Below are 27,939 nucleotides of genomic sequence, written 5' to 3'. Positions count from 1 at the left end.
ACATTGTAAAAATTCACAGAGACAGGATATTTTTTGTAATGAGTTTTAATTCAAATCAACATTATAAACAGTACAAACACTACAAGGAAAAAAACAAACGAGAATGAAAGCTGTTCTTCATTCCACCCCCTGCTGGCGACACAGTGTCGTTACATCGTCCCCCTCTGATCGCACACAAACACAAAGCAAAACGCTAGCGGTCGAGCTCAGGCGACAGGAAATGAGCTCATCGCAGCAGGACCAATCACATTCACCGGCAAAAACACAAATAAGTCTTAAAAGTGTGAGATGGAATGCCGTCGCATTAAAACTGCAGCTACAGAAGGAAACAGAACCGCTAAAATAATGTTCATAAAAAAACAAAATAAATGGGGGACTCTGAGCAATAAAGTCTTTTCAAAGTTTTTGATCGACGATTTCCCGTCACGACGTTTTTCTCTGTGTCGTGGTTCATTTCCGGTCATTAGATCTGGAGCGACTGTAAACGGAAAAAAGTCGAGATGTGAGCTCGGTGTTGGACGTCATTCCTGGCTGGACGATATAAAGTAGCGAAACTCTTACCTCCTCGATCGTGAGAAAGATCGCGAGGGCTTGTGGTTCCTGTCGCGGGATAGCGACCTCTCCCTCCTGCGCTCTCTGGAAAGAGATCTAGACGAAGTCCAGAACCAGGGTTATTATAGTCAACTAAAACCGTAAAAATGTTCGTAACTTGGGAAAAAAATTAGTGTTAACCGTTAACCGAAAGAATATAAAACGTATTCTTTTTTAATTTAGTTTAAACAACGTACTAAAACAAACGCATTTAAAGTTACCATAAATTACTATAATAGCATCTCAATGAAACAAAACGTTGATAAAGTGTCGTTTTCCTGCGCGTAAAGTCGCGCAAACTCTTACCTGCTACGACTGCGACTGAAGCTCCTCCTCCTGGGCGATCTGAAGAAGAGAAGAGAAGAGCGAGTCAACGCGGTGGCGATGGACACACGAAGGCACCTCAAAAGCCCTGAAACTCCAGCCTGCTAACAGTCACACACTCGTCACCGCCCTGATACAGGGGTGGAGTGGAGATCTCGCCACATGAGCGTTCGCTAAGAGCGTTACGCTCGAGTACAGAGAGCTACACAGTAGAAAAACTCAACGCACTGCAAACAACCCCAACAGAATGAAGACACTGAAAGAAAGCAAGAGCAGCTCTCAAAGCCCACGCTTCTTATGTAACCTGAACCTCCGCTTGGGCTCCCCATCAGCTTTTGCCTAATCTTAACGGAGTCAAGATACCAACCCTGTGTGTTTCAACTCTCAACAGGAGATTTCTCCTCATCTTATATCTGTATTCAGCATTAAACTGTATGAAGCAGGAAAAACTTACTAGTCTTTCGGTTTTCAACAAGCTAGAAAAGGCGAAGGGGTGGCGGCCGGGGAGCAGAATTGGCGGGAAAGTGTAGGCCAGATGCTGCTAGCTGATTAGCTGGCTTGCGGATGGGGGCTGGATGTAGTGGATTTTTCCTGCTTTTATTGGTTAGCCGAAGGCTGTTGCTGGTGGTTGGTAGTGTAGACATTGGGGAACGTAAAACGCTGATTGGTCAGGAATGTGAAGTGGGCCGCTGCCGATTGGGTGTTAAGGTTGGAGGAGGAGGAGGAGCTGACAACGGCATGCTCAGGAACCAATGGGCTGGTGCGACCTGATGACTGGCCACGCCTGGGTCATGTGACACCAACCCAGCCAGCTGATTGGGGCACGCTGGTCACATGATGCTGAAAGAAGACTAGTAGACTGACTCAGAGGGTGGTGAGGAGAGGCATGGTGGTGACTCTGCAACGGGGTTCATTTTTATTAATATAGAGATGATAAGATAAGAAAATAAAAACAACCTTTTCATGTAAAGTTAAGTCAACAAAAGATTGCATTCCAACCATTACTAGAGCCGAGCAGATTACTGAAAACAAGCGACTGGGCTTTGGGCGGCCAATTCGCAAAGTTAGCATAATCAACATTGAATAGCGCTGCACAAGAAGAGCGCGCGAAATCGCATCCGGGTCAAATTTCAATCCGAAATAAAGCTTATTTTTAGGAATTAAGGACAATCAAACATCCATCACTGCCAAAATTCTCATTATAAATGGTAGACTTTACATTTTAAATTAAGTAAACAAATAAATTGAATTATCGCAATGACTTAATATTAGCAGTAATGAGAATTTGGGTGTAAAAAAGGTGCTAAATTGTCATCAAAACACCATCACGATGCTAAAAGCAGTAGCGCTTTACAATAAGCTCCCATTGGTAATGCAATACACTCGTTACACTATTAACACTTAATAATAAAATACTTAAAATTAACCAAGACTAATAATAATTTCATTGTTAGCTCATGTTGACTAAGATTAACAAACAGAAGCTTATTGTAAAGTGTTAGCCTACCCAACAAGCAATCAAAAAGCACATTTTTGTTGTTCCGACTTTTAATTTCGGCATGAAACACAACCCGGGCGCCGTCATGAGATGAGCTTAGCCCAAATAATCACTCGCGGATCTGCATTTAAACAAATCTATCAGAATTTGAGAAGCCCAGTCAGATCATTGCTTTAATGGTTATCAATGACAATGAAGATGGAGGAGCTAAAGATCTCCGTCAGATGCCCATCAGAACCGGGACACGTGGCACCGGCAGGGCAGTGGCGTCCAGGACTGGCGAAGGGGGCAGAATCGCATTAGTTTCCTCTGAAACACAGTTTACAGAGAGACAGGTGAGCGGGAGAACGGGTTTACCTGCGCCGGGCAGGCGGGCTACGCCTTCGGTAGTCGTCGCGTGGACGTCGGCTCCAGGATGGAGGCGGACCCCGGTTACGAGTTCGCTTCTCGCCATTGGACAGCTCCACCCTCACTCGGCAACCGCAGAGAGTCCTGCGTGACCCGTCGATTAGACCAGAAGTCGTGAAGTAATTTGCTGATGATGATGATGATAACTAGCTTTAAGATCCACACTCACCGTCCGTCTAGTTCTCTGACGGCGTCTGTGGCGTCACGAGGGTCTTCGAATTCGACGAATGCAAAACCAGGAGGGTTTCTGGCCACCCAGACGCTCCTCAGGGGCCCGTAGTAGCCGAACGCCCTCTCCAGTTCCGACTTGTTCCCATTATTCCCAAGATTCCCAACGTACACTTTGCAGTCCAGAGGGCAGTCGCGATGCATGGCTCAATCTGCACAACACAAGAGTATGAGGGGTTACATTTGTTATTTTTGATGTTACCCTGGACCACAAAACCAGTCACATGGGTCCATTTTTATTTATTGTGATTTATACATAAGCTGAATAAATAAGTTTTCCATCGATGTATGGTTCGTTAGGATAGGACCATATTTTGCAGAGATACAACTATTAGAAAATTGCAAGCAAAAAAAAAAACATTGAGAAAATCTCCTTTAAAGCCGTCCATTAATGTTGGCGATTGTGCTGCATCCACTCACAAAAATAAATGTTTTATATATTTACGGTAGGAAATTTACAAAATATCTTTATGGAACATGATCTTTACTTAATATCCTAATGATTTTTGTGATAAAAGAAAAAAGAATCATTTTGACCCATACAATGCATTGTTGGCTATTGCCACAAATATACCCGTGCGACTCGAGACTGGGCTTTGATCCATATGAAATGTTGATATTATCATGAAATTAAGTCAATAAATGTGTTTGTTTAATGTGTGCTGACAGTTAAACCGATCATCTCTTCCTCTATAATACTGGTCACAGCAGCAAATAAACATGAACATCAATAGGGAATGATGAAAGATTCAGAACAAATAAATCATGTCTCATGTAATCCATCAATCAGCGAAAGGCAGAAATAAGTTAATAAAACAGCTTGTAAACAATAGTCACATTTACCTCAGAAAAGCCACTCAATGACCATCAACAACCGTTTGCTAGAAAAATAACACTATAGAGATGAGCATTTTCATAAATATATGCACTGTAGATTATATTTTCACCCTTAGTCCGTTCTTCAACTGTTATGAAAACAATTATGTTATGGCCAGAGATTTACCCTTATGAAAATAAATCATGGTTTTATTACAGTTAAAGTGTTAGCTAACTGTAGCCTAGGTTTTTTTGATGGATCATTACCATTTGTAACCAGTTTTACTACAAATATCATGGTTAAATTATGGTGAGTGTAGCAAAACCATTGTTAATTTGTGGTTACCATTGCTTAACTATATTAACCATGTGTGTGTTTTAACGGTAGTAAAACCATGGTTAATTTTCGTAAGGTTTTTAAATCACAAGAAACCGTGAAATGTGTGTCGATACCCAGTCTTACTAGTCCACGTATCGGTTGTACTCTAATTTAAATAAATCCGAGAATGCCTATAGAGAGAGGGATGATGATGATGATGTTAATGGAGGTGTGGCTGGTTTCGTTCTCCATCCCCCAATACCTGTCTCTCTCTCTATTGAATGGTGTCTTGGCATAATACAAAATAATTGTATTTGTCTTGCCAAAAAATTTGTAGACGAGCTTGATACAACGACCATTTAGAGTCAAACACCGTCGCTTTTTACTTTGTGGTGTTTGAGTTCCTAATATGCATAATTGTTTAATCTACTACAAAACTGCCTTGTTACATATTTAGAGCAGAACGAAATAAATACATTTAGAAATAAAGACTAAATAAGAGCAGCGCCTGAAAATTAAATAAAATAGGCCTAACTTTCATAACGAAAAATCGCGTTATTTTTGCTTTTGTTCGCGGCTCAAAATGGCGCACGACAACCACACGCGACTGAACACAGAATACAAACTACAAAACACAATGAAACACGAACTGTCTCTTTAACGTGCGTTTGCTGCTGTAAACATAATGAAGATTAATGTTGATGTAACACGCGTAATTAAAGACTCGGAGTAAACTGCTAACCGCTAATCTGGGTCAATAGTAAAATGGCGCCCGCAAAAAAAAACAAATTGAGCAAAAAGGCTAAACCGTATGCTAACGCTTGTGATAAAAAAAAAACACAAACGACAGAATGAAATGCATTAGAACACAATGAAAGAGAATAGACGTAGATTTACCGTCAGTGTCGCGTGTTTCTGACCGTGTGTGTTTGATTCCTGGATCAGATCCGCTGTGAAATGGCGCAGCGCGGAAATACGGAGGCTTTCACGTAAATGTACGTCCTCACGTAATGGACGTCATCACGCACGCAGAGGGGCGGGGCTTCAGACACTGCAATCGATCATGAGATGCTCAAAAACAACAGGGTTTTTCATGTCGGTTGATTATAAATCATGAAAGCTTTGGAATACAGACCCAAAGTTGGTTGCTTTTAAAGAGACACTCTGCAGATTACTGCATAAGTGAAAACACATTTAAAAAATATAAAGAAGGTTATCAGGTTTACAGTAACTGTACTGAACTCAACATGCTTTATTTTTATTTACAAAAAATATATATTTTACAAAATTATTTGTACTCTAAACTCCACATTTGAAGTTGACCACAAAAAATTGAGCCCTAAAAGGTTCAAAAGTTTTTGAATTTTGAGTGTTTAAGATTTTAAATTAAATCTAATTTATGATTATGTGATATCTATCTATCTATATATCTATCTATCTATCTATCTAAAAAGTTGTATATATCTATCTATCTCTATCTAAAAAGTTATATCTATCTATCTATCTATCTATCTATCTCCACATGTTTATAGTATGCTGTATGGCCACTGAAGGCTAATATTCCTCTTGTTTTCTAGAGAAGGAAGAGAGTTATAGAGGTTTGGATTAACATGAGACAAACTGATCATTTTTGTCAGAACTCTCCCAGGAAAGTGTTTCTGTGGGTTTGTGGGGATCCGAGCGGTTGCTATTCAGAGAAGTTTGACTTTACAGAAATCATCATCATCTTCATCATCATCATCAGGACATCCACTGCATTCCTCACCCTTAGAAACCACATCTGAGACGGTCGCTATGGAGCGAGGGTCTTCAGCGAAGCTCTTCTGACGTGGAAACACGTCGGCGCTATTGCTTAGTTCTGAAGTTCCAACGAAAAGGCATTTTAACTAGAACGCTTGTTATGGACACCATTAGCTTTATTGTTTAGAAGTTTTTCCCTTTCAACAAACCTCCCCACATCCGTGTCCTAACCCTCAAACCAAGTCTCCGTCAGCTGGTTCTCTCAGCCTTTCTCAGCACATTCACAATCCACAAAAAAGAAACCAAAATTCAATCCCAGGAGCCTTTGAGCTCAGTGAGGTGAATGAGAACTGGAACATCATTAATCAGGAGTTTGATCCATCCATTATAAATGACTGGAAGCAACTAAAGCGTAATTGGGGCTCAAGGAGGAGGAGCTTGTTTCCTCTGAAGTGCGTGATGTCACTTCCTGTGGCGGGGTGGCGGAGGTCTACATAAACCCTGAGAGCTGAGCAAGAGAGTCAGTAGCTTCAGGAACTCAGTGGTTTGTTGGTAAAGTGTAGTTCTGCTGATAAACGTGTGTGAGCTCATGTTTCTGATGTTGAAGACTCCAGGATCTCAACGACTCGCTTTCATGATCCTGATGGTGATCGCAGCCGTACAGTGTCAGGAGAATGAGAGGTACATCTATCTATCCATCCATCCATCCGTCCATCTATCTATCTATCTATCTGTCCATCTATCTATCTATCTATCTATCTATCCTCCATCCATCCGTCCATCTAGCTATCTATCCATCTATCTATCCTCCAACCATCCATCCATCCATCCATTCATCCGCCCGCCCGTCCATCCATCTGCCCATCCATCTATTCATCTATCTATATATCTAACTATCCATCCATCCATCCATCTGTCCATCCATCCATCCATCTATCTATCATCTGTCTGTCCATCCATCTATCTATCTATCTATCTATCTATCTATCTATCTATCTATCTATCTATCCATCTATCTGTTTTTCTGTCTATCTATCTATCTATCTATCTATCTGTCCATCTATCTATCCATCTATCTGTCTATCTATCTATCTATCTATCTGTCCATCTATCTATCTATCCATCTATCTATCTATCTATCTATCTATCTATCTATCTATCTATCTATCTATCCATCCATCTATCTATCTATCTATCTATCTATCTATCTGTCCATCTGTCCATCTATCTGTCCATCTATCTATCTATCTATCTATCTATCTATCTATCTATCTATCTATCTATCCGTCCATCCATCCATCCATCCATCCATCATCTATCTATCTATCTATCTATCTATCTATCTATCTATCTATCTATCTATCTGTCCATCTATCTATCTATCTATCTATCTATCTATCCATCTATCTATCTATCCGTCTATCTGTCTATTTGTCCATCTATCTATCTATCTATCTATCTATCTATCTATCTATCTATCTGTCCATCCATCTATCTATCTATCTATCTATCTATCTATCTATCTATCTATCATCTATCTTTCTATCCGTCTATCTATCTATCTATCTATCTATCTATCTATCTATCTGTCCATCCATCTATCTATCTATCTATCTATCTGTCTGTCTGTCTATCCATCCATCTGTTCTATCTCTCGATCTTCTCTGTGGTTGTTCTGAGGTTATATGTCTCTCTTCAGCAGACGAGCGGTGACTGAGCATCAGCTGATGCATGATCGCGGTCGCTCCATCCAGAGCCTGAAGAGATTGATCTGGCTGTCCAGTGCGATCGAGGGTCTCCACACGGCCCAGATGCGCACCGTGACCCCTGAGGACCCGGACAGCAGGTGGCGCTCTCGGGCTCCGGGGCAGATCTACTCTCAGCCCGGCCACAAGAGGGCGCTAGAGACGCTGCTGAGAGACATGTACACACCTCACCTCACGCCAGAACTGCACGCAGACAAATAACCACCTATTCTGACCAAGGACAGTCCGACCCGTCTGTAATAGAGACAGAGCGACACGCATCATAATCTGAAGCCACGCCCACCGGGCGGGAAAACAGTCCAACCGTCTCCATAGACTTTGTATTGCCTTAGGGTTAAACAAACATAAAACAAAACAATGTCTAAAAGCTGCTATGTGACAAGGAGTACAGCAAACAAGCTAAAAACAAGCTAACAGAAATAAGTGTTTATAAGATGTCGACCCCAAAAAACGAGCATTTAAAGGATACAAAAGTGGATACCGGCTGGAACGAATGGGTAAACTGTGGGATCCTGACACTCAGTATGCACTAAAAATACACTATGTGTGAAATAACATTTAGTAACTGGTAAGTCAAATATCCAAATGTCAGTTTTATATATTATATTTCTGTAAGATAAGCTATTATTACGTTAGTTCTCAGAGTAATATGACACGCTGCTCTCTCTCTCAATCGCCTGTCTCCACTTTTGTGTCTTTAAACGCTCGTTTTTAGGGGTCTACAGCTTATAAACACGTATTTCTGGGTTGTTTAGCTTGTTTGCTGTACACCTCGTCACATAGCGGCTTTTAGACACTGTTTTGTGTTTTGTTATATGTCATAAATGACGAGGAGGCAACTTCACACAGTACAGAGTCAGTGGAGACGGTGGGATTGTTTTCTCGCCCGGTGGGCGTGGCCTAAATGCGCTCTGTCTCTATGAGACTGAGTGAGTGGAGAAACTTTACCGAACAAAACTAGATCGCTATCATTATAATATACAAACAAAACTGCTTTAGTTTTGTAAAGACAAATGTGTTGATTAGAATGTAAGCGATCTAGTTTTGGCGCGTTTTCTACGTCTGCCCGCGCAGATTAACCGTCACCCGTGATCTTCACCTATAAATCTGCCTGGAAGTCTTTTACATTTACCGTGATTTACCTTGGTTAGTACACGTCCAAAAACATTACCTTGGTATACGTATAAAAAAATACTATGGTGTTTTTGTTTTGTACGTGTTTTGTTTACTTATATAGAGAATGTGTATGATGGGTTTCAAATATCTCCGTTATGATATTTATCTGTATGTGTGCATATAAACAGATAGTATTTTTGACTTATGTGTGTGTGATTAAAGATGCTTTTAAGTAAACCGCTGTTCATAGCAGAACTCATTTCAGCTGAGACGCTTCAAATATGCTGAGGTAAATGTGTTTGTTTCTGTAATACACAAAAAGAAGAACCGCAAACCAAAACAATACATGTTTTATTCGTTTTTCTAACAACAGTGAAGGTCGTTTCCCATTTAGTGTATTTATTTATGGCTTGCCCAACTATTTCATATACAGCTGCAACCCAAGTTTCAATGTATAAATACAAAACTCCTGAATTACCTGTATTTTACAGTGCTCAATATGAATTTGTGAATATAAAATGATAAATAAAGTAAAATTGCAGTTCCACTCAGCTAACAGAGAACGTTCTGACAAGGTTCTCTCAAAGTTAAAGACAAACGTTTTATTTCTGACGCATGTTCGTCATGTTGTTTAAATGTTTCTAATTGTTTCAGAACGTTCAAAAGTAACGTTCACATAATGTTTGAAGAATGATGTTCCTTAACATTCACATAACCAAGAAAAAACATTTTAAAAAACTAGATGTTTTGAACATTCAGAAATAACATTGGCAAAACGTTCTTAGAACATATTTCTGCAAGCTAGTTCACAGGCTCAGAATATAAAACAGTATGAAATGTGACATTTTGTCACATCAAAGAAAAGAAAACAGATGAACAAAACGCAGTGACTTCATTCAAACATAACTAATTATTAAAAAGTATAAATCTCCTTACTGCAGAATACAAATAATCCATCAGTTTGACAGGATTCTTGTACTTCAGGCTCTCGGTGCAGAAACCACAAGTAATGTTTAAACGTCTCTCAGCGTGTGGATGCAGAAAGTGAAAGGTTGGCATGGGTTTCTCTCTCACACACACAAACACACTCTCTCTTCGACTATCGCTTCATTATCCTGCAAAAGATAAAAACACTTGCTTTAATTAGCAAATTGAGAGTTTGAATAGTCTAAAATATATCAAACGTCACCGAGAACATCGTGACCTAGAAGTGAAAGTGAGACGAGACCTGAATCATCGAATGATCCCTACAATACATGAGATTTCAGACTCGAGAGCGTTTCTGGACACACTGTTCAGAATAACACACTACACAAACTGTGTTTGACGTTCATCTAACGTTTTTTTTTTTTTAACGTTCAGAGAACATTCTAAAGTAACGTTCCATAATGTTTGAAGAATGATACAATGAAATGTTCTCTTAACGTTCACTTAACAAAAGAAAAAACGTTTATTAAACACTGGATGTTTTGAACGTCCAAAGAACATTCAAAAATAATGTTTTCATAACTTAATGGGAACGTTAGCAAAATGTTCTTAAAACATATTTTGTTAGCTGGGATACTATTATTGTTTTTATTAATATTTTAAATGTATTTGATTTTAGTTAACAGTTATTTTATTTCAAGTAACAAACATGTTTTTATGGTTTTAGTTTTCGTTAACTATATTAACCCTGCTTCGATGTCAGTATTGGAGAATGCTACATATTTTTCTTTTTGGAAATGCGTGTCGAAGAGCTCCACGATTCTGGATCAATTGAGAACCACGATTGTTTTTTGTTTTAAACAGAGATCACGATTCAGAACAGACAACTAAACAAACTAACATTTCATTTACTAGAAGTTCTGACAAATGTTAATTGCTGCAGTCTATTAAAAATTTGAATGAATGAATGATTCAATGACTCACTCATAAAGACTTCACTTGTTTCATTACTGAATGAATCTGCGTTTTTGAATGAATCTTTTTAATGAATGATTCAATGATTCATTAATAAAGACTTCACTTGTTTCATAACTGAATGAATCTGTGTTTTTGAACAAATTTCTTGAATGAATGAATGATTCGATGACTCATTAATAAAGACTTCACTTGTTTCATAACTGAATGAATCTGTTTTTGAACGAATCTCTTGAATGAATAATTCAATGACTCACTCATAAAGATTTCACTTTTTTTTTTTACTGGATGAATCAGTGTTTTTGAACGAATCACTTGAGTGAATGATTCAATGACTCATTTATAAAGACTTGTTTCATAACTGGATGAATCAGCATGTTTGAACAAATCTCTCGAATTAATGATTCAATGACAAATCACTTGTCGCCACCTACTGGTGTAACAAAGTAATCAATACTATTGTTATTTGAAGCGCAAAGTTACTTTTAATAGGTGATTTGCTCTATTTTGATAGACTTAACGTAGACATTAGTGTTTATATCTTAACTATATAACTTACTTCTGTGATAATTTGAATTACTGTGTGGTTGAAAAGACTGTTTGTGAAGCTGTTTCATATCTATTCATGACAGCGGCTCTCTCTGGATCAACGGCACCGCAAACACAGATTTCAATGCTCCGGTAAGATCTTGTCAAAGGTTTAATAGACACAGCCGAATCATTGTAGTTTAGGAATACGTTTGTGTGGGCGTTTTAATCAAGATGGCGATCTTTTAACGACTAACAGTGCAGCTCTAGCGTGTCGTATGTGAGTGATCTTCTCTTACATCACTGCAGGATGTCGGCCAGTTTATCTTGATAGTACTCGTAGTTCTCCTGGCAGTCCTCCCACAGCGTGAGCTGCTCCTCGTCGTTCTCTACGAACGTGTCCCAGGTGTAGGTGAAATCCAGCGGCTTCATCATGCGCAGTTTGCAGCCGGCGGCAGCTAGCGCCTTTAGCCCCGTCTGGATCTCAGGCTCCTCCCAATCGAAGAGCCGCGAGGAGAAGATCGCCAGACGAACGCTTTTCCTGGCCTTCAGGATCTCCGTCAGCTTCCCGGCGCAGGCCGCGCACGGGCTGGACGACATGTACCAGGTGATGGTGTATTTGCAGGCGGGGTCGTAGTTGGGCAGGACCTGCTGGAAGAAGGCGTCCTCGGCGTGGGCGCCCGCGTGCTCGTCCTCGAGGTAGCCGCGGAGGAGGCCGTCCGAGCCCTGGTCCACCAGGTAACACAAGAAGGTTTTATTGCGGCCGGACGAGTACTCGACGTTCTTGAACTGGAACTTGTAGAAGAACGGGTCAATGCGATCCCTGTGGGCAGATAAAGCGGGTGAATTCAAGACCTGAACACTGGAACCTCTTCACATCACAAGGTGTGTCGCTCAGATTAGTCGCATGATTCTTGTGAAATCATTTAGTGGCTTGATTTTTGTGATATCAACTTCAAATTTGGAACACAGCTCGATTTTCTAGTAGTTTTAGAGTCCAGGTTATTTTGTAAAATATGTACTTTGTGTAAAATACAACATGTTTAGTTCACACTCTAAAAAATCTTGGGTTGAGCCTTTTGGGTTATTTTTTCAGTGTTTGTGTAGTTGTGTTACCCTGCACCTGGGTCAGACGTAACAACCCAATGTTTGGGTAGTTTTTGTGTTACCCAGATCCTGGGTCAGACGCAACAATCCAATCCTGTCACAAAACAAAACAACCCTGTCACAGCGTATTTCGGCTACGAGTGAAACGCAGCGCGGCGGTCCAGCGAGATCCAGCGCCGTTACCGTGGAAACGGGACAACAGAGACTGGTCGATTACACTTGAACTACTTATAAATGTTTAATTCTTACTTCCAATATTTCTTAAACAAGCTTAAATGTATGCAATATGTATTCAAAACTTTATAGAAATGCTACAATGTAAAATATGATAGAAAATAAAGGAATTATCATGCAAAGTTGCAAACCAGTATTTTTGTATAAAATTTTAAGTTAATCCGTAAACATTAATTCATGTATGAACTTTAGTAAAAATGAATCAACCCAGTATGCTGGGTTAAGCAAAGAACCCAATTTGCTGGGTCAAATTAACCCAACATGTGTTCTGTCCTATATCTACCCAGCCCTTGGATTGAAAACAACCCAAATTGGGTTGTTTTTAACCCAGTGTTTTTTAGAGTGCGGTACATTTGCTTTACGCTAAACTAACCTTTTTACAATTTCATTTTTTGATGTTCTTCGACTTCTGCAATAATCTGCTGAGTGTCTCTTTAAAAAGAACCAACCTTAGGTCTGTATTCCAAAGCTTTCATAATTTACAACCAGTGAAGTTCATGCTACGCTCCAAAAGCGGGGTGAACTTTTCCAGTTAACAGGTCAAATGTGCGTCTCGGCTGTATTATTCCCCAGTCTTTGGCCTCGGCGGGGGGCTCTGTGGTGGGTTTACACAGCTCCTTCACAGGCTGACAGATGGAAGGGCTGTCGGGGTTATAAATACCCTCAGCAGAGTCTGACCCATATACAGAACCCTGTGTGTCGTGAGATGCTGTGGTTTGGAGGCATTGTGTGTGTTTGCTGCCAGATGAACCTGGCTGATCTTTGATGAGCACCTGCTAGTAGATGATCCACAACAATTCACAGCTTTAATGTGTCGACAGAATCAAACTCATCAGCGTTATCAAACACGCTTGGATTCTTAAACGGATTCGGAAATGCAAATATCCATTTAACCCTTTAGAAATCCAGCAATTGTCTCTTAAATATCTCAGCTGTGCTTTAGATACCAATTAAAAAATATATGAATATATTTATCAACATCCACATTCATTTTGCAGCTCTGGATGAACACTACTGACACATTTGGGTCTGTTTTTATTTCTCTTAGCAAATTTTAGGCTATTTTAGATGTAATTGAGAAATCTAATGGACTTCATCAAAAAGGTTCTTCAATGGTTCTCAAGGTTCACTCAAGAGTCATTATCATTAAGTTGGGTCTGTTAAAGACTACACTCTAAAAAATGCTGGTTTGTTTCAACCAAAAATTGGGTCAAATATGGACAAACCCAGCCATTGGGTTAAATTTGAAATGAAATTACATTTTTAACCCCACATTTGGGGTTGTCCATTTTTGACCTGAAATTGGGTTAAAACAACCCAGCATTTTTCAGAGTGTAGTAAACTTCTTGGCGCTTCAGGTTCTTCAGATTGGTGTTTTGGTGTCCGGATTCTTTAAAGCACCAGATGGATATTCTAGCGTTATTTTTAAGAGTGTGTTCTTTAGATAACACACAGCAGACAGCGAGACACATCACCGCCTGTCAGGATCGACCTTAGTGGGGGTTGGGTTGGATTTTTCTGCTCTACACAAGCTTTCAACCCAAACGTTCACGCATTTCCCAGCAGATCCACAGATATGCTCTGTAGAAACACTACCATGTTTGGCTCCCCAAAGAAACTTTCAGTGCTCCGTTCGTTCCCTTAATAATATAAATAACCCTTTTCCACTCTTTAAGTTGTTCCATGGTTGTTAAAGGTTCTTCATCAGTGTATTCCAAGTCTTCTGAAGTCACAAGATGGAACAGACCCATAATTATTCATTTATTCCCTGAAAATCTTTGCCATTGGTGTTTGTGTAGATTCACACACTCCGCTAGAAGGCATTAACACCATTGGTTCTCGCATATCATGTGACCGATTGTGATTCAGCAAGTTTGTGAGCAAAAGTGTGATTTAAATGTTGGCCTGTTCAACATCAATTCTTAAAAAGAACCATTTTTTTCTATAAGTGTGAAGAACATTTTAATAATCTGAAGAAGCTTTTGTGCAATGGAACAGTTCTATGGATTCTTCATGGAACCACTGATGCCAATAAAGAACCAATAAAGATGTTTTCTGTCTTCGCACAGTGATAAGGTCGACCTAAACCTCTCCTGTTGTACATGAAGTGTTTTCTGCTCGTCTGATGTTCTGTCGAGGGTTTCCAGACTCACCCGGTGATGATCTCGAACGGTGGCAGCTCCATCGGCTCCGGTTTCTCTCCGTTGGCCTCGGCTCCGTTCTCGGCACCGGCACCGGCCTCTCCGTTCTCCACCTGCTCCTTCTTTCCATTCACCTCAGGTTTCTCTCCTTCTTTAGGAGGCTTCTCCTCTTTCTTTGCCTCATTTTCTGCTCTTTCTTTCCTCTTTACGGTCTGACGAGAGCCGACGCCACTGCTGCTCTTTCTGTCGGCCATATCTGAAACTAAACACACACACACACACACACCTCAGTATTTATAACAGCACTAGAGTGTGTGTGTGTGTGTGTGTGTGTGTGCAGCTGTCGGTCTGTTCTATTAAAAGACCTCCTGGCCATAGAGGTGATAGATAAACGAAATCTTACACAGGATATACAGCATCAAAAGTTGGGCTTTTCTTTCTCGAATATCAGACAGATTTCTGTTGTTGTTGTGAAGTGAAAGTGCATAGTGAAGTAAAAGCATTATGAAGTTGGTTGATTAATATCCAGAACTCCAATATAAGCAAAGAAGAAGCTCAAATATAAGAAAAATACTTTTGCTAGTGTTCCCATTAAGTTATGGAAACATTATTTCTGAATGTTACCTGGACATTGAAAATCTTAATGTTTTTCTTGGTCATGTGAACATTAAGGAACATTTCATTGCATCATTCTTCAAACATTACGGAAACGTTACTTTAGAATGTTCTCGAACGTTCACTGTTAGCTGGGTCATTAATGTTTTTATTAACGCACTATTAACACACTGAAAATATGTCATTAAACAGAACTCCTTTGACTAGTATATTGTAACTCACACCGAATCAACTGATACAAATATTATCTGTCCGATAACATCTGTTAGGGTTAGGGTTAATAACCCATCCGATAACATCTGTCTGCGGTGCAAAACCAAATCAGGAATCTTTTATCGCTCAAACGTTCATTGCTAAAGAGATTTACGTTCGAAAGTATTAACTTTGCCTCGGATCAGGGTTATTTTATCATTGAGATAATTTTTTATTGATTTGAATTAGCTGTATTTTTTTATTTACTAAGTTTTAGTAGTTAATTTTTGTTTTTAATTGTTTTTATACAGTTTTAGTTAAATAAATCAAGTTGGAGTATATATATATATATATATATATATATATATATATATATATATATATAACAGCTAACATGTAGCTTATTTTATTTTAAGCAGCCTAATGGAAATATGAAGGAACGAACTGGTGTGACGTCATTACGAACAAAAATCTACGTGTGGGCGTGAGGCGCGCGCTTTACCTGATAAACTTTTGTCAATAATTCTTTTATAAAAGCTGTCATTCTCTTCTCCTGAGGTGATGAAAACAGCATTAAACAGAGGCAGTGTGTCGTCGTAAACCAGACACGCTCATGGTGAAGTGTTTGTCTCGACTACAGACGAGATCGCTATTGTTCACGCTTAGGGCTTTGTTTTCTGTAGGCTAATCGAGACAGTTAAAAAATCTTGTGAAGCACGCGTATGTGATGTGAATAAAAGCAGTGGGAACGCCAGAAATAGTTCAAACAACACGGAGTCTCTAGCCGCGAGTTGGCGATTTTACCTCAGAACCGTTCTCGTACTTATGTGGTGTGTGTGTGTGTGTGTGTGTGTAAAATGGAATATAATAACTTAAATGGGTAGAAAAACACTTTAGCCTAAATATTTTCTAAATAGGCTAATATTGTACAAATAGTTTATATGAAAAAACGCTATACCTTTTGAATTTTAGTTTGATGGTCCCTCGCATGAGAATGATCATGTATGGAAGCCGGTGGCATCTAAAATCCCCTGATCTAGCCTATTGATACCTAAATTCATGTACCATGGTATTTGCATGGCATGCCAGGGTATTTCCAATAATATCACGCTAATGTAAAAAAAAAAAAATTATGGTAGCAACATTGATAGGCTACTTTCTGGTAGGCTACTTTTATGTAAGTTTAAAAAAATATATATATACCAAGGAACATGTCCAAAAAAATCCTGATGTTACTTTTTTGTTGTAGTTGTAGTTCCCGGATGTGTCCAGATGGTGGCAGGAGTCTCACACTGATGGCGTTTGAGCGTGTGAAGCTTTAACCTCAACTAACCGATCAATGGAGTTAATAACAGAAGGAATTCCTCTCCATCACACTGACCTTCATGTTGAACTAGATGTGGTGAATATATAACAGCTCAGACCCCGAGCTGAGCACAACACACTGACACAGGGACTTCCCAATGATTTACTTCAAGCTTATTAGGATAACAACCCAAACCGAACCCTTTGTGGACAACTTTATGTGAAAATAAAGCATGATGTAATCTGCAGTGCATCCATATTTATGTATAAAGTTAATCATAATGGCTTCAGACCACCTTTAAACTTTTTTTTAACTATTTATGAATCATATTTTTTTTTCTTTAATTCGTCCTTTTTTGTCACTAAAGTATAGCCTGAGCATCATGAGAGCATTTATGCATTTAAATACATGCGTTAAATGTGACCTTTTAAAATATGACCTTTGTAATGCTGATCTAATTCTCTCTCTCTCTCTCTCTCTCTCCCACACACAGGTGATTATTTATTTATGATCTTATCTCGCCTTCTGTAGAAATCATCAACATCTTAAGTCTGAAGACAAAGAGCGTTTTTATATGATCACATTTGCAGCTGCACGTATTCTCTGGAAAAAACACATGGACACACACTACCAGCCGAAAGTTTTTAATCGCTAACATTCTTAATGTTAAAAGTTTATTAAGGCTGCATTTATTTAGAAAAACAGCAACAACATGATCACATGATCCTTCAGAAATCATTCTAAAATGATGATTTGATGTTTAAGAGACATTCATTATTATTATCATGTTGTGTAAAAAAAATCAGGATTCTTTGATGTAACATTATGAATGTCTTTACTGTAACTTGATGCAACCTTGATGAATAAAATAATTGATTTATATTATCCCCTCTATTAGAGGTAGAGGTAGAGAGAGAGAGAGAGGTGGGGGGGTAGAGAGAGGTAGAGGTAGAGAGAGAGAGAGGTGGGGGGGTAGATAGGGGGGGGGTAGAGAGAGGGGGGGAGGTAGAGAGGGGGGGGTAGAGAGAGGGGGGGAGGGTAGAGAGATGGGGGGGAGAGGTAGAGGTAGAGAGAGAGAGAGGTAGAGAGGGGGGGTAGAGAGATGGGGGGAGAGGTAGAGGTAGAGAGAGAGAGAGAGGTAGAGAGGGGGGGTAGAGAGGGGGGGGTAGAGAGATGGGGGGGAGGTAGAGGTAGAGAGAGAGAGAGGTAGAGAGGGGGGGTAGAGAGATGGGGGGGGGGGAGGTAGACGCCTCCGCTTATTCATCTTCACTCAAACCTGTTCACTCGCATTCCTAGACATCGTTTCTTCATCACGTGACGTCGAGGAGGAGGAAAAAGACCTGCATGAGAGGGAAATGCGATGGAAAAACCTAAAAATGGATCACGTACATCACATGATCAACTGCTATTTTTAGTGACGAATTGCGTAAAAATAGAAAGAGAAAAGTGCAAACATGCATTTGCATGAAACCCATTCACACATGGTGTTTTTACTCTGAGTACCGCAGTAAAACACATGAACAAAAACAATGAATCGCTTCAGTTATGGAGTAAAAACATCACTCGCTCGCTGATCATGATCTTCACGCACAACAACAGAATAATGTTTACCATCACCTACATCTACTACAGCACTCAGCCGTGTGTGAGAGAGACAGAGCAAACACACACACACACACACCAGCCAGTCCTGCAGCAAACCGAAACCTGTTATAAAGTTACACACATATAGCGACGGTAAATATTGACAGAAATGACTTCATCCCTCCAGGTCTAGCTGAGCGTGTGTGTTTGTGTGTGTGTGTGTGTGTGAGAGAGAGACAGAGTGTATGTGTGTTTGTATGTGTGTGTGTGTGAGAGAGAGAGAGAGAGTGTGTGTGTGAGTGTGTGTGTGTACGTGTGTTTGTGTGGGTATGAGTGTGTGTGAGTGTGAATTGCCCTGTAAAGAGTGCCAGTGTCACATTATTTGCTCGCGTTTATCTCTGAATGTATGTTAGCTGCGTTGTCATGTTTCAAGTTCACGTATCAAGGTCTGAAGAGCTATTGTCAGGAAAAAGGGTTGAGTGGCCGAGCGAGAAAGAGAGAGAGATGTTCGCTGGAATTCCCCCTCCCAGGAGAACATGCTCACCTGGACACGCCTCCTCCAGCACACTATAAATGTGTTTCAGGAGCTGCAGGTGCATCAGAAAGCCTTCAGATCCTCTCAGCACTGAACCACTTATGATAAACACGCATAAAGACGACTGGATTATTACTTAACAGCACTTACACTGGGATTTTATCTGGAAACCAAACTTACATCTGGCTAACACGACAGGTAAACTCGCCTTTGAAAAGTTACAAGCGATTTTGAATTCAGAACATTTAACATTTGAAGTGGATTGGATTTCGGATTCAAACAAAATTCATGTATAACTTTTGATGACAGGTTTTGATTCACTTCAAATGTTGATTACTGTATTTTTGATTTGCACGGTTGGGGATGTGAAGTTACATGGGTATTTTTTTGCATCTTGCAGAATTCACAATGGCGTCAAGCGAACTCAGTCTAATTCTCAACAACGCGAATGCCAACTTGTACCCTGAGCCGCAGCCACACTTGAGCATGATCAACTTCAACAGCAACTCAATGGGTAAGTTCTTGACATCCCTTTCAGATCCTTCTTCATCCTTCTTAGCGGTTAATAACTAATGATCTTTTCAACGGAAGTGAATCAATCGAAAACTAACTTTATCTGGACAATAACTTTATTCTAGAGCTGCTGTAAAGCCTAAACAATCTCTGTTACTGTAATCTCCTGTTATCACTGTAAAGCTGCTTTGAGACAATCTATATTGACTTGACTAATGTTACGGGATGCTTCCTATCACTCAACCAAAGCCCAGACGTGCCGATAATCTCTCCTCCCTGCAGTCTGACCTCAGTTTCTGACTCTTAAAATCATTAACCCGAGCAATGTTTAACTTGGCGCGCAGGAATGCTTTCTTTACGGCTTTTGGCAGTGTTGACACTGTGATCAAAACCCGACGGGGGGGTGTCAACACAACAGATAGTTAAACACACAACAGAAGCTCCGGCCCTGGAGACAGTAAAGCGTTCTTCTATTGTTAGATCTGTGACTGAACGAAACTAAACGTACTTTAAACCTGTTCTCCGGCAGGCCCCTGGGACCAGGTCAACCCGCAAATGTGGACCAGGCAGAACGTCCTGGAGTGGATCGGCTTTCACGTGGAGGAGAGCCGGTTTGATGCGAGTCTTCTGAATATGAACTACTGCGACATGGACGGGCTCACATTGTGTGCCACGTCTAAAGAAACACTGCTGGGCATGTTTGGACAGAGGTTTGGTGGACGGCTTCACCAGAACCTAGAGAACCTAAAAGCCAGATATGGTGAGTGACTTGTTTAACCGAACCCTTTTTTTGGAAGTTGAACCCCTTGGGAATGCATTAACAACCTTGATTTGCTTGTATCTACAGCTAATGACTTGTCTGAGAACACCGTTCTAAGCGAATCTGAATTAGATATACTGGAAAACATCCTTCATGACTCGTTTCCCTTCATGCACGGACCAAACCTCGGACCTCTGCTGGAAACCGTGGTGGTTCAAAGCTCAATCCCAACAGGTGAGTCCACTTTCTGACCTTTAAACCCAATCCATAGTGAGCAGCACCAACTTGCCTGAACTGGAAACAATAAAGTAATTCTGTTTCCGCAGACAATTCAGAGACAAAATACAGTTACTTCGACGAGTACACCAACCAGCTGACTCCAGAGAGCGACCACGGATACGACTCCCTAACCGAGAGTTTCCAGAGTTCCCACGCTGGTACGCATCTGCACTAAACTCGAATGAACAATTAACTCTTTCAAGGAACATCCTGAAGTCTAAACTCTTTGTTTTCGTCCTCTTCAGGCAGCTTTCTGAACCCGAGCTCACCCGAGTCCAGCAGCAGCAGCAGCGATTCAGACCCTGAAAACTCAGAGATACCTTTCTCCGTTAGCTCAAGTAAGTTCCTTCGAAGCTCAACCTCGCTCCTCGAGGCCTATCAACCTGCAGAGGCTAGTCAAACACACCTGAACCAGCTAATCAAGGTCTTCAGGATTACCTGACAGGTTGAAACTAAACTCTAAACTCTGCAGGAAGGTGGTTCTCGAGGAGCTGTCGATAGCTGGGATGATGAAGGGACAGAACCCCGAATGATCCAAGAGGTAGATGTCTAACATTTGAATGCTTCCTTTTCCACAGAGATCACTGTAAAACAAGAGCCTGGAAAGAGCCAGAAGAGAGGTAGAGGACGCCCTCCAAAGCCCAGGGATAATGAGGGATACGAACACTTTATTCAGTCCAAAAAGAGCAAACACGGTGAGTACGCAAAACTCTATTTAAAGACGTACCCCAGCAAACATCCCAGCAAGCCGTTTAAAAGACTTCTAAAACAAGGCAAAATTTGGGCTGTCAGTGAAAATTTAATAGACGTCTAAACCAAATCTCAAGACAGACTAATGACTTCATTTCATTTCTTTATCTAATTGATGACTAGTCTATTCTTGGGCTACGGTTTAGACGTCTATTAAATTTTCACTGACAGCCCAAATTTTGCCTTGTTTTAGACGTCTGAGCAGTGTTTGGGCGGCTATTACACGTCTTTTAAACGCAAAATTGCTTGCTGGGACCTGATGTGGAGATCAAGTGTGACAAGAGTCTAACAGGACTTTAATTGCAGCTCCAAGAGGAACCCACCTTTGGGAGTTTATCAGAGATATCCTGATTCACCCGGAGCAGAACCAGGGTCTGATGAAGTGGGAGGACCGAAGGGATGGCGTATTCAAGTTCCTCAAGTCCGAAGCGGTTGCTCAGCTTTGGGGACAGAAGAAGAAGAACAGCAGCATGACGTACGAGAAGCTCAGTAGAGCCATGAGGTAAAGGACTCAATCCTGGGATCAAGGGTTTTGGGGAGGGTGGGATTTGTCTCTGTGTCTGGGATCGAGGAATAATTGAAACTCTTGCTCTTTCCCACAGGTATTACTACAAGCGAGAGATTCTGGAGAGGGTTGATGGACGCAGGCTCGTCTACAAGTTCGGGAAGAACTCCACCGGTTGGAGAGTGGAGGAGACCGGATACTAAAGAGAGTCGCTTCTAGTCAAACGTAGAGGTTTTGGTCTCCGGCTTAATGGGCTTGAAGATTAAAGATCCTCGCTTTAGAAACACACTCTTCCCAGAGGGAAAAGGTTTCACAGAAACTGTAAGCCAGTGTTTTGGCTAAAGTAGGTTTTATGAACCGGTAAAAATTGTATAGTGGGGCTTGTCTGGTTGGATTGGCGCGCGGGCGTGGCCTGGATCAGACGGTATCGCTACACCACTTAAAGACTCTGTAAACACATGTTCTACACAATGGTTGAACTGTGAGAGAATGTAAAGCTTTGTAAAGCCTCTTTGGTATTGGGAAATGAAGTTTCATGCGTAACACTGTTTGTCAGGGCAGACTGACCGAAGAACATGATGGTGGTTTGAAGTTTTGTAATGTTCACATTTGCTGTATATACACACGTATGTAAAAAGGACTATATATTCTTCATAATACTTGTCAATCGAGCACAAATCAGATATATCACTGAAGATTCTGCTCAATTTTTTATGTGATTTGTTAAGTCACTGGATAATGTGTATGAGGATTCCCTCGCAGATTGTATACTATAACTATTATGTATGGCATATATTTGCTGTTTCTTTTGTATGAGACTTTTCTAAAATAAAATTTCTGATGAAAACTCTCGTTTGATGCGTTTTTATCTTGTAGTTGGTGCCTCACCCTCTTGAACTACGTTCCACTCAAACTTATTTCAACATTTACTTTATATTTGCTCAAGTCTTGTTATCAGAGATCACAGGTGTGTTGTAAATGAGACACTTCTGTATGAATTTCAACACGATATGCAACAGCTTGCACAGAATATGGGACGAACACTACTTGAGTTATTGCACATCTCAACCATCCAGCATAAACATGTTAAAAATGTGGGTCAAATATCAGTGCAAATCAAGATCTCACTTGCCGTATGATTCAGCAGATTTTTTTTACTGCGAGAGAAATGTATCCAAAACATCACGTATCTTCATGCTGTTGGAAGTCTAAAAAAAAGTGTTTGAATCAGGTGATTTTTAGTGCACGTATAAAAGCAGTTCAAACAGGTGTAGAGGATCACATTAACCACCACTAACTATTCACAAACAAACCTAATCCTGTCTCCATTATCAAAACCAGACTGTTTTTGGCATTTCAAATCATGCAAACTTAAGAATTAAATATTCTATAAAAAAAATATACATTGCCGCTCGGTTTTAAACGTGACTTAAGTGTGCAAATGTTTAGGATGACTTTAAACTGTAAAATAAACACACATGAATCCGAATGCCAATTTTTGTGTCATTGTTTGGTTTTCACGCCTAGAATTTCCAAACGACGCATTTGATGCAGTCGACCTTAGCTTGAACTGAATCTCATTTTTCATAGCAGGTTTAGTTTTGCATTTTAGAGCACAATGCGACTGTTTTTTCGAGGTCCGGCATTCAAATACACACACATATATACGCCACATTGCATTTGAATTTTGGACCCACATGCAAATAGATGTAGCTGAAGCAAGCAAGAAAGAGAACCGTCGTCCCAATTCAAAGCAGTAAATAGTATTTGAATTGGAAAATCTCATGTGTCTGAAATAAAACACCATTTAATACCTGTGAGAGCTGCACAAAACACTCAGAAAAGAGTTTTCATGAGCTCGAAAACACTTCAAACTACACTGGAATTACGGTTATTGGAGACAGCTAATCTGGTCATGTTAAACCGGACTTATCTTACAATACAATTCATTAACCATCTCAGATGACTTGATCACTAGTTACTTAAAGCAGAAGTTTCACTCTGAGATCTTTACACCATTGTCATGTTTTCAGTGTGTGTGGCCAGTCACCCAGAGATGATGAGCTCTTGATCCAATAACATGAATATGTGCATCACATAACCTCATTTCAAGGCGTGTTTCAGGTGTGCGCAGTTATATTTTCATTTTTTAACAATACACAAAACTATGCGCACTGTAAACATCAGGTGGATTGTCAGTTTGAACCGTGACTATCATGACTAACATTCTCTGTACACTCCTAAAAGAGTTGTTGTCTAAACTGAACAATAATTATTCAGGTCAAGAATGTTTTTGATAAGCCGTGCCCGAGAGAAAGGTGTAATCTTATATAGTCATTCCCCAGCTAACAGGTTCTCTCAAAGTTATGAACAAACGTTCCTCCAGTAACATTAATAGAACATTTGTTCAGTTATCTGGTCTTCAATGATATTCTCAAAATGCTAGCACAAAAACTTTTCTGATATGTTTTAGTTGGACGTTCATCTAATGTTTTTTAAATGTTACTATGCTTGTTTCAGAACGTTCAGAGAACATTCAAAAGTAACATTCCCATAATGTTTGAAGAATGATACAATGTTCCCTTAACGTACACATAACCAAGAAAAAAGGTTTTAAAACACTTACAATTGCATGCATGGTCATTTCATAATGTTGTCATTAAATGCTTTATAGTTGCTTTCTAAAGGCCCGTTTACACCAAGAACAAATCTATAAAGATAACCATAACTTTATTAGCTCCACACCAGCGTACGATAACTATAACGATAACTATATTAGTGTTCACACCAGCGAACGATAACCATAACGATAACTATATTAGTGTCCACATCAGCGAACGATAACTATAACGATAACTATATTAGTGTTCACACCAGCGGATGATAACTATAACGATAACTATATTAGTGTCCACATCAGCGAACGATAACTATAACGATAACTATATTAGTGTTCACACCAGCGGACGATAACTATAACGATAACTATATTAGTGTCCACACCAGCGGAATATAACTATAACGATAACTATATTAGTGTTCACACCAGCGGACGATAACTATAACGATAACTATATTAGTGTTCACACCAGCGAACGATAACCATAACGATAACTATATTAGTGTCCACATCAGCGAACGATAACTATAACGATAACTATATTAGTGTTCACACCAGCGGATGATAACTATAACGATAACTATATTAGTGTCCACATCAGCGAACGATAACTATAACGATAACTATATTAGTGTTCACACCAGCGGACGATAACTATAACGATAACTATATTAGTGTCCACACCAGCGGATGATAACTATAACGATAACTATATTAGTGTTCACACCAGCGGACGATAACTATAACGATAACTATATTAGTGTTCACACCAGCGTACGATAACTATAACGATAACTATATTAGTGTTCACACCAGCGGATGATAACTATAACGATAACTATATTAGTGTTCACACCAGCGTACGATAACTATAACGATAACTATATTAGTGTTCACACCAGCGGATGATAACTATAACGATAACTATATTAGTGTCCACACCAGCAGACGATAACTATATTAGTGTTCACACCAGCGTACGATAACTATAACGATAACTATATTAGTGTCCACACCAGCGGAATATAACTATAACGATAACTATATTAGTGTCCACACCAGCGGATGATAACTATAACGATAACTATATTAGTGTTCACACCAGTGTACGATAACTATAACTATATTAGTGTTCACACCAGCGTACGATAACTATAACGATAACTATATTAGTGTCCACATCAGCGAACGATAACTATAACGATAACTATATTAGTGTTCACACCAGCGGATGATAACTATAACGATAACTATATTAGTGTTCACACCAGTGTACGATAACTATAACGATAACTATATTAGTGTTCACACCAGCGTACGATAACTATAACGATAACTATATTAGTGTCCACATCAGCGAACGATAACTATAACGATAACTATATTAGTGTTCACACCAGCGGATGATAACTATAACGATAACTATATTAGTGTTCACACCAGCGGACGATAACTATAACGATAACTATATTAGTGTCCACACCAGCGGAATATAACTATAACGATAACTATATTAGTGTCCACACCAGCGGATGATAACTATAACGATAACTATATTAGTGTTCACACCAGCGGACGATAACTATAACGATAACTATATTAGTGTTCACACCAGCGGACGATAACTATAACGATAACTATATTAGTGTTCACACCAGCGTACGATAACTATAACGATAACTATATTAGTGTTCACACCAGCGGATGATAACTATAACGATAACTATATTAGTGTCCACACCAGCAGACGATAACTATATTAGTGTTCACACCAGCGTACGATAACTATAACGATAACTATATTAGTGTTCACACCAGCGTACGATAACTATAATGATAACTATATTAGTGTTCACACCAGCGTACGATAACTATAATGATAACTATATTAGCGTCCACACCAGCGGATGATAACTATAGCGATAACTATATTAGTGTTCACACCAGCGTACGATAACTATAATGATAACTATATTAGCGTCCACACCAGCGTACGATAACTATAACGATAACTATATTAGCGTCCACACCAGCGTACGATAACTATAACGATAACTATAATAGTGTTCACACCAGCGTACGATAACTATAACGATAACTATATTAGTGTCCACACCAGCGGATGATAACTATAACGATAACTATATTAGTGTTCACACCAGCGTACGATAACTATAACGATAACTATATTAGTGTTCACACCAGCGTACGATAACTATAATGATAACTATATTAGTGTTCACACCAGTGTACGATAACTATAACGATAACTATATTAGTGTTCACACCAGTGTACGATAACTATAACGATAACTATATTAGTGTTCACACCAGCGGATGATAACTATAACGATAACTATATTAGTGTTCACACCAGCGTACGATAACTATAACGATAACTATATTAGTGTTCACACCAGTGTACGATAACTATAACGATAACTATATTAGTGTTCACACCAGCGGATGATAACTATAACGATAACTATATTAGTGTTCACACCAGCGTACGATAACTATAACGATAACTATATTAGTGTTCACACCAGCGGACGATAACGATAACGATAACTATATTAGTGTTCACACCAGCAGACAATAACTATATTAGTGTTCACACCAGCGTACGATAACTATAACGATAACTATATTAGTGTCCACACCAGCGGATGATAACTATAACGATAACTATATTAGTGTTCACACCAGCGGACGATAACTATAACGATAACTATATTAGTGTTCACACCAGCAGACGATAACTAAAACGATAACTATATTAGTGTTCACACCAGCTAACGATAACTATATTAGTGTTCACACCAGCGTACGATAACTATAATGATAACTATATTAGTGTTCACACCAGTGTACGATAACTATAACGATAACTATATTAGTGTTCACACCAGCAGACAATAACTATATTAGTGTTCACACCAGCGTACGATAACTATAACGATAACTATATTAGTGTCCACACCAGCGGATGATAACTATAACGATAACTATATTAGTGTTCACACCAGCGGACGATAACTATAACGATAACTATATTAGTGTTCACACCAGCAGACGATAACTATAACGATAACTATATTAGTGTTCACACCAGCTAACGATAACTATATTAGTGTTCACACCAGCGTACGATAACTATAATGATAACTATATTAGTGTTCACACCAGCGTACGATAACTATAATGATAACTATATTAGTGTTCACACCAGTGGACGATAACTATAACGATAACTATATTAGCATCCACACCAGCGGACGATAACTATAATGATAACTATATTAGTGTTCACACCAGTGGACGATAACTATAACGATAACTATATTAGTGTTCACACCAGCGTACGATAACTATAATGATAACTATATTAGTGTTCACACCAGTGGACGATAACTATAACGATAACTATATTAGCGTCCACACCAGCGGATGATAACTATAACGATAACTATATTAGTGTTCACACCAGCGTACGATAACTATAACGATAACTATATTAGTGTTCACACCAGCGTACGATAACTATAACGACAACTATATT

The 27,939-nt window shown here is 39.5% G+C and overlaps 4 protein-coding genes across 5 annotated transcripts in view; 2 read left to right on the top strand and 2 right to left on the bottom strand.

The window, feature by feature from the left end:
* Positions 1-27: 27 nt before the first annotated feature.
* srsf3b (serine and arginine rich splicing factor 3b) lies at positions 28-5,207 on the bottom strand. Its single transcript, XM_084116774.1, has 6 exons — positions 5,082-5,207; positions 2,991-3,201; positions 2,771-2,905; positions 898-936; positions 562-648; positions 28-478 (listed from the first exon to the last, which is right to left on the bottom strand). Exons 2-6 carry the CDS (start codon positions 3,191-3,193, stop codon positions 451-453), a joined length of 492 nt encoding a protein of 163 aa, XP_083972900.1. The 5' UTR covers positions 3,194-3,201; positions 5,082-5,207; the 3' UTR covers positions 28-450.
* A 1,256-nt stretch (positions 5,208-6,463) lies between these two features.
* pth4 (parathyroid hormone 4) lies at positions 6,464-8,993 on the top strand. Of its 2 annotated transcripts, none has more exons than XM_084116393.1 (2): positions 6,464-6,605; positions 7,627-8,993. In XM_084116393.1, exons 1-2 carry the CDS (start codon positions 6,514-6,516, stop codon positions 7,889-7,891), a joined length of 357 nt encoding a protein of 118 aa, XP_083972519.1. In that variant the 5' UTR covers positions 6,464-6,513; the 3' UTR covers positions 7,892-8,993. The 2 variants fall into 2 exon arrangements, with proteins under 2 accessions (XP_083972519.1, XP_083972518.1); XM_084116392.1 differs by having other exon boundaries at positions 7,624-8,993.
* Positions 8,994-9,136: 143 nt separating this feature from the next.
* The window catches only part of apobec2a (apolipoprotein B mRNA editing enzyme, catalytic polypeptide-like 2a), a gene marked incomplete at its 5' end in the record, with an annotated part of 23,136 nt that continues 4,333 nt past the window's right edge, over positions 9,137-27,939 (bottom strand). Inside the window, 3 exons of the mRNA XM_084116391.1 lie at positions 9,137-9,921; positions 11,536-12,059; positions 14,731-15,004. Of these exons, the coding sequence (XP_083972517.1) occupies positions 11,537-12,059; positions 14,731-15,004 (797 nt within the window). The 3' untranslated portion in view covers positions 9,137-9,921; position 11,536. The remainder of the gene's footprint in view (positions 9,922-11,535; positions 12,060-14,730; positions 15,005-27,939) is intronic.
* elf3 (E74-like factor 3 (ets domain transcription factor, epithelial-specific)) lies at positions 19,013-22,607 on the top strand. The gene is made up of 9 exons (XM_084117932.1): positions 19,013-19,148; positions 19,351-19,464; positions 19,993-20,223; positions 20,311-20,457; positions 20,550-20,660; positions 20,748-20,840; positions 21,081-21,197; positions 21,559-21,754; positions 21,855-22,607. The coding sequence occupies exons 2-9, from the start codon at positions 19,359-19,361 to the stop codon at positions 21,958-21,960; spliced, it is 1,107 nt and encodes a 368-aa protein (XP_083974058.1). The 5' UTR covers positions 19,013-19,148; positions 19,351-19,358; the 3' UTR covers positions 21,961-22,607.

This window comes from Abramis brama (genome assembly GCF_963993115.1).
Source record: "Abramis brama genome assembly, chromosome: 6".
Classification (NCBI taxonomy): Eukaryota; Metazoa; Chordata; class Actinopteri; order Cypriniformes; family Leuciscidae; genus Abramis; species Abramis brama.
Note: the sequence above shows the minus strand (reverse complement) of the source record. Positions and strands in the feature narration are given on the sequence as shown.

Excerpts from the sequence above, each read along its gene's own strand:
- srsf3b (XM_084116774.1), bottom strand. The coding sequence starts at position 3,193 with ATGCATCGCGACTGCCCTCTGGACTGCAAAGTGTACGTTGGGAATCTT. Across the intron at positions 2,906-2,990 it reads GTCAGAGAACTAGACGGACG|GACTCTCTGCGGTTGCCGAG; the intron begins GTGAGTGTGGAT and ends CGGGTCACGCAG. Across the intron at positions 649-897 it reads TTCAGTCGCAGTCGTAGCAG|ATCTCTTTCCAGAGAGCGCA; the intron begins GTAAGAGTTTGC and ends GACTTCGTCTAG.
- pth4 (XM_084116392.1), top strand. The coding sequence starts at position 6,514 with ATGTTTCTGATGTTGAAGACTCCAGGATCTCAACGACTCGCTTTCATG. Across the intron at positions 6,606-7,623 it reads CAGTGTCAGGAGAATGAGAG|CAGACGAGCGGTGACTGAGC; the intron begins GTACATCTATCT and ends GTCTCTCTTCAG.
- elf3 (XM_084117932.1), top strand. The coding sequence starts at position 19,359 with ATGGCGTCAAGCGAACTCAGTCTAATTCTCAACAACGCGAATGCCAAC. Across the intron at positions 20,224-20,310 it reads GAACCTAAAAGCCAGATATG|CTAATGACTTGTCTGAGAAC; the intron begins GTGAGTGACTTG and ends TTGTATCTACAG. Across the intron at positions 20,661-20,747 it reads TTTCCAGAGTTCCCACGCTG|GCAGCTTTCTGAACCCGAGC; the intron begins GTACGCATCTGC and ends CGTCCTCTTCAG.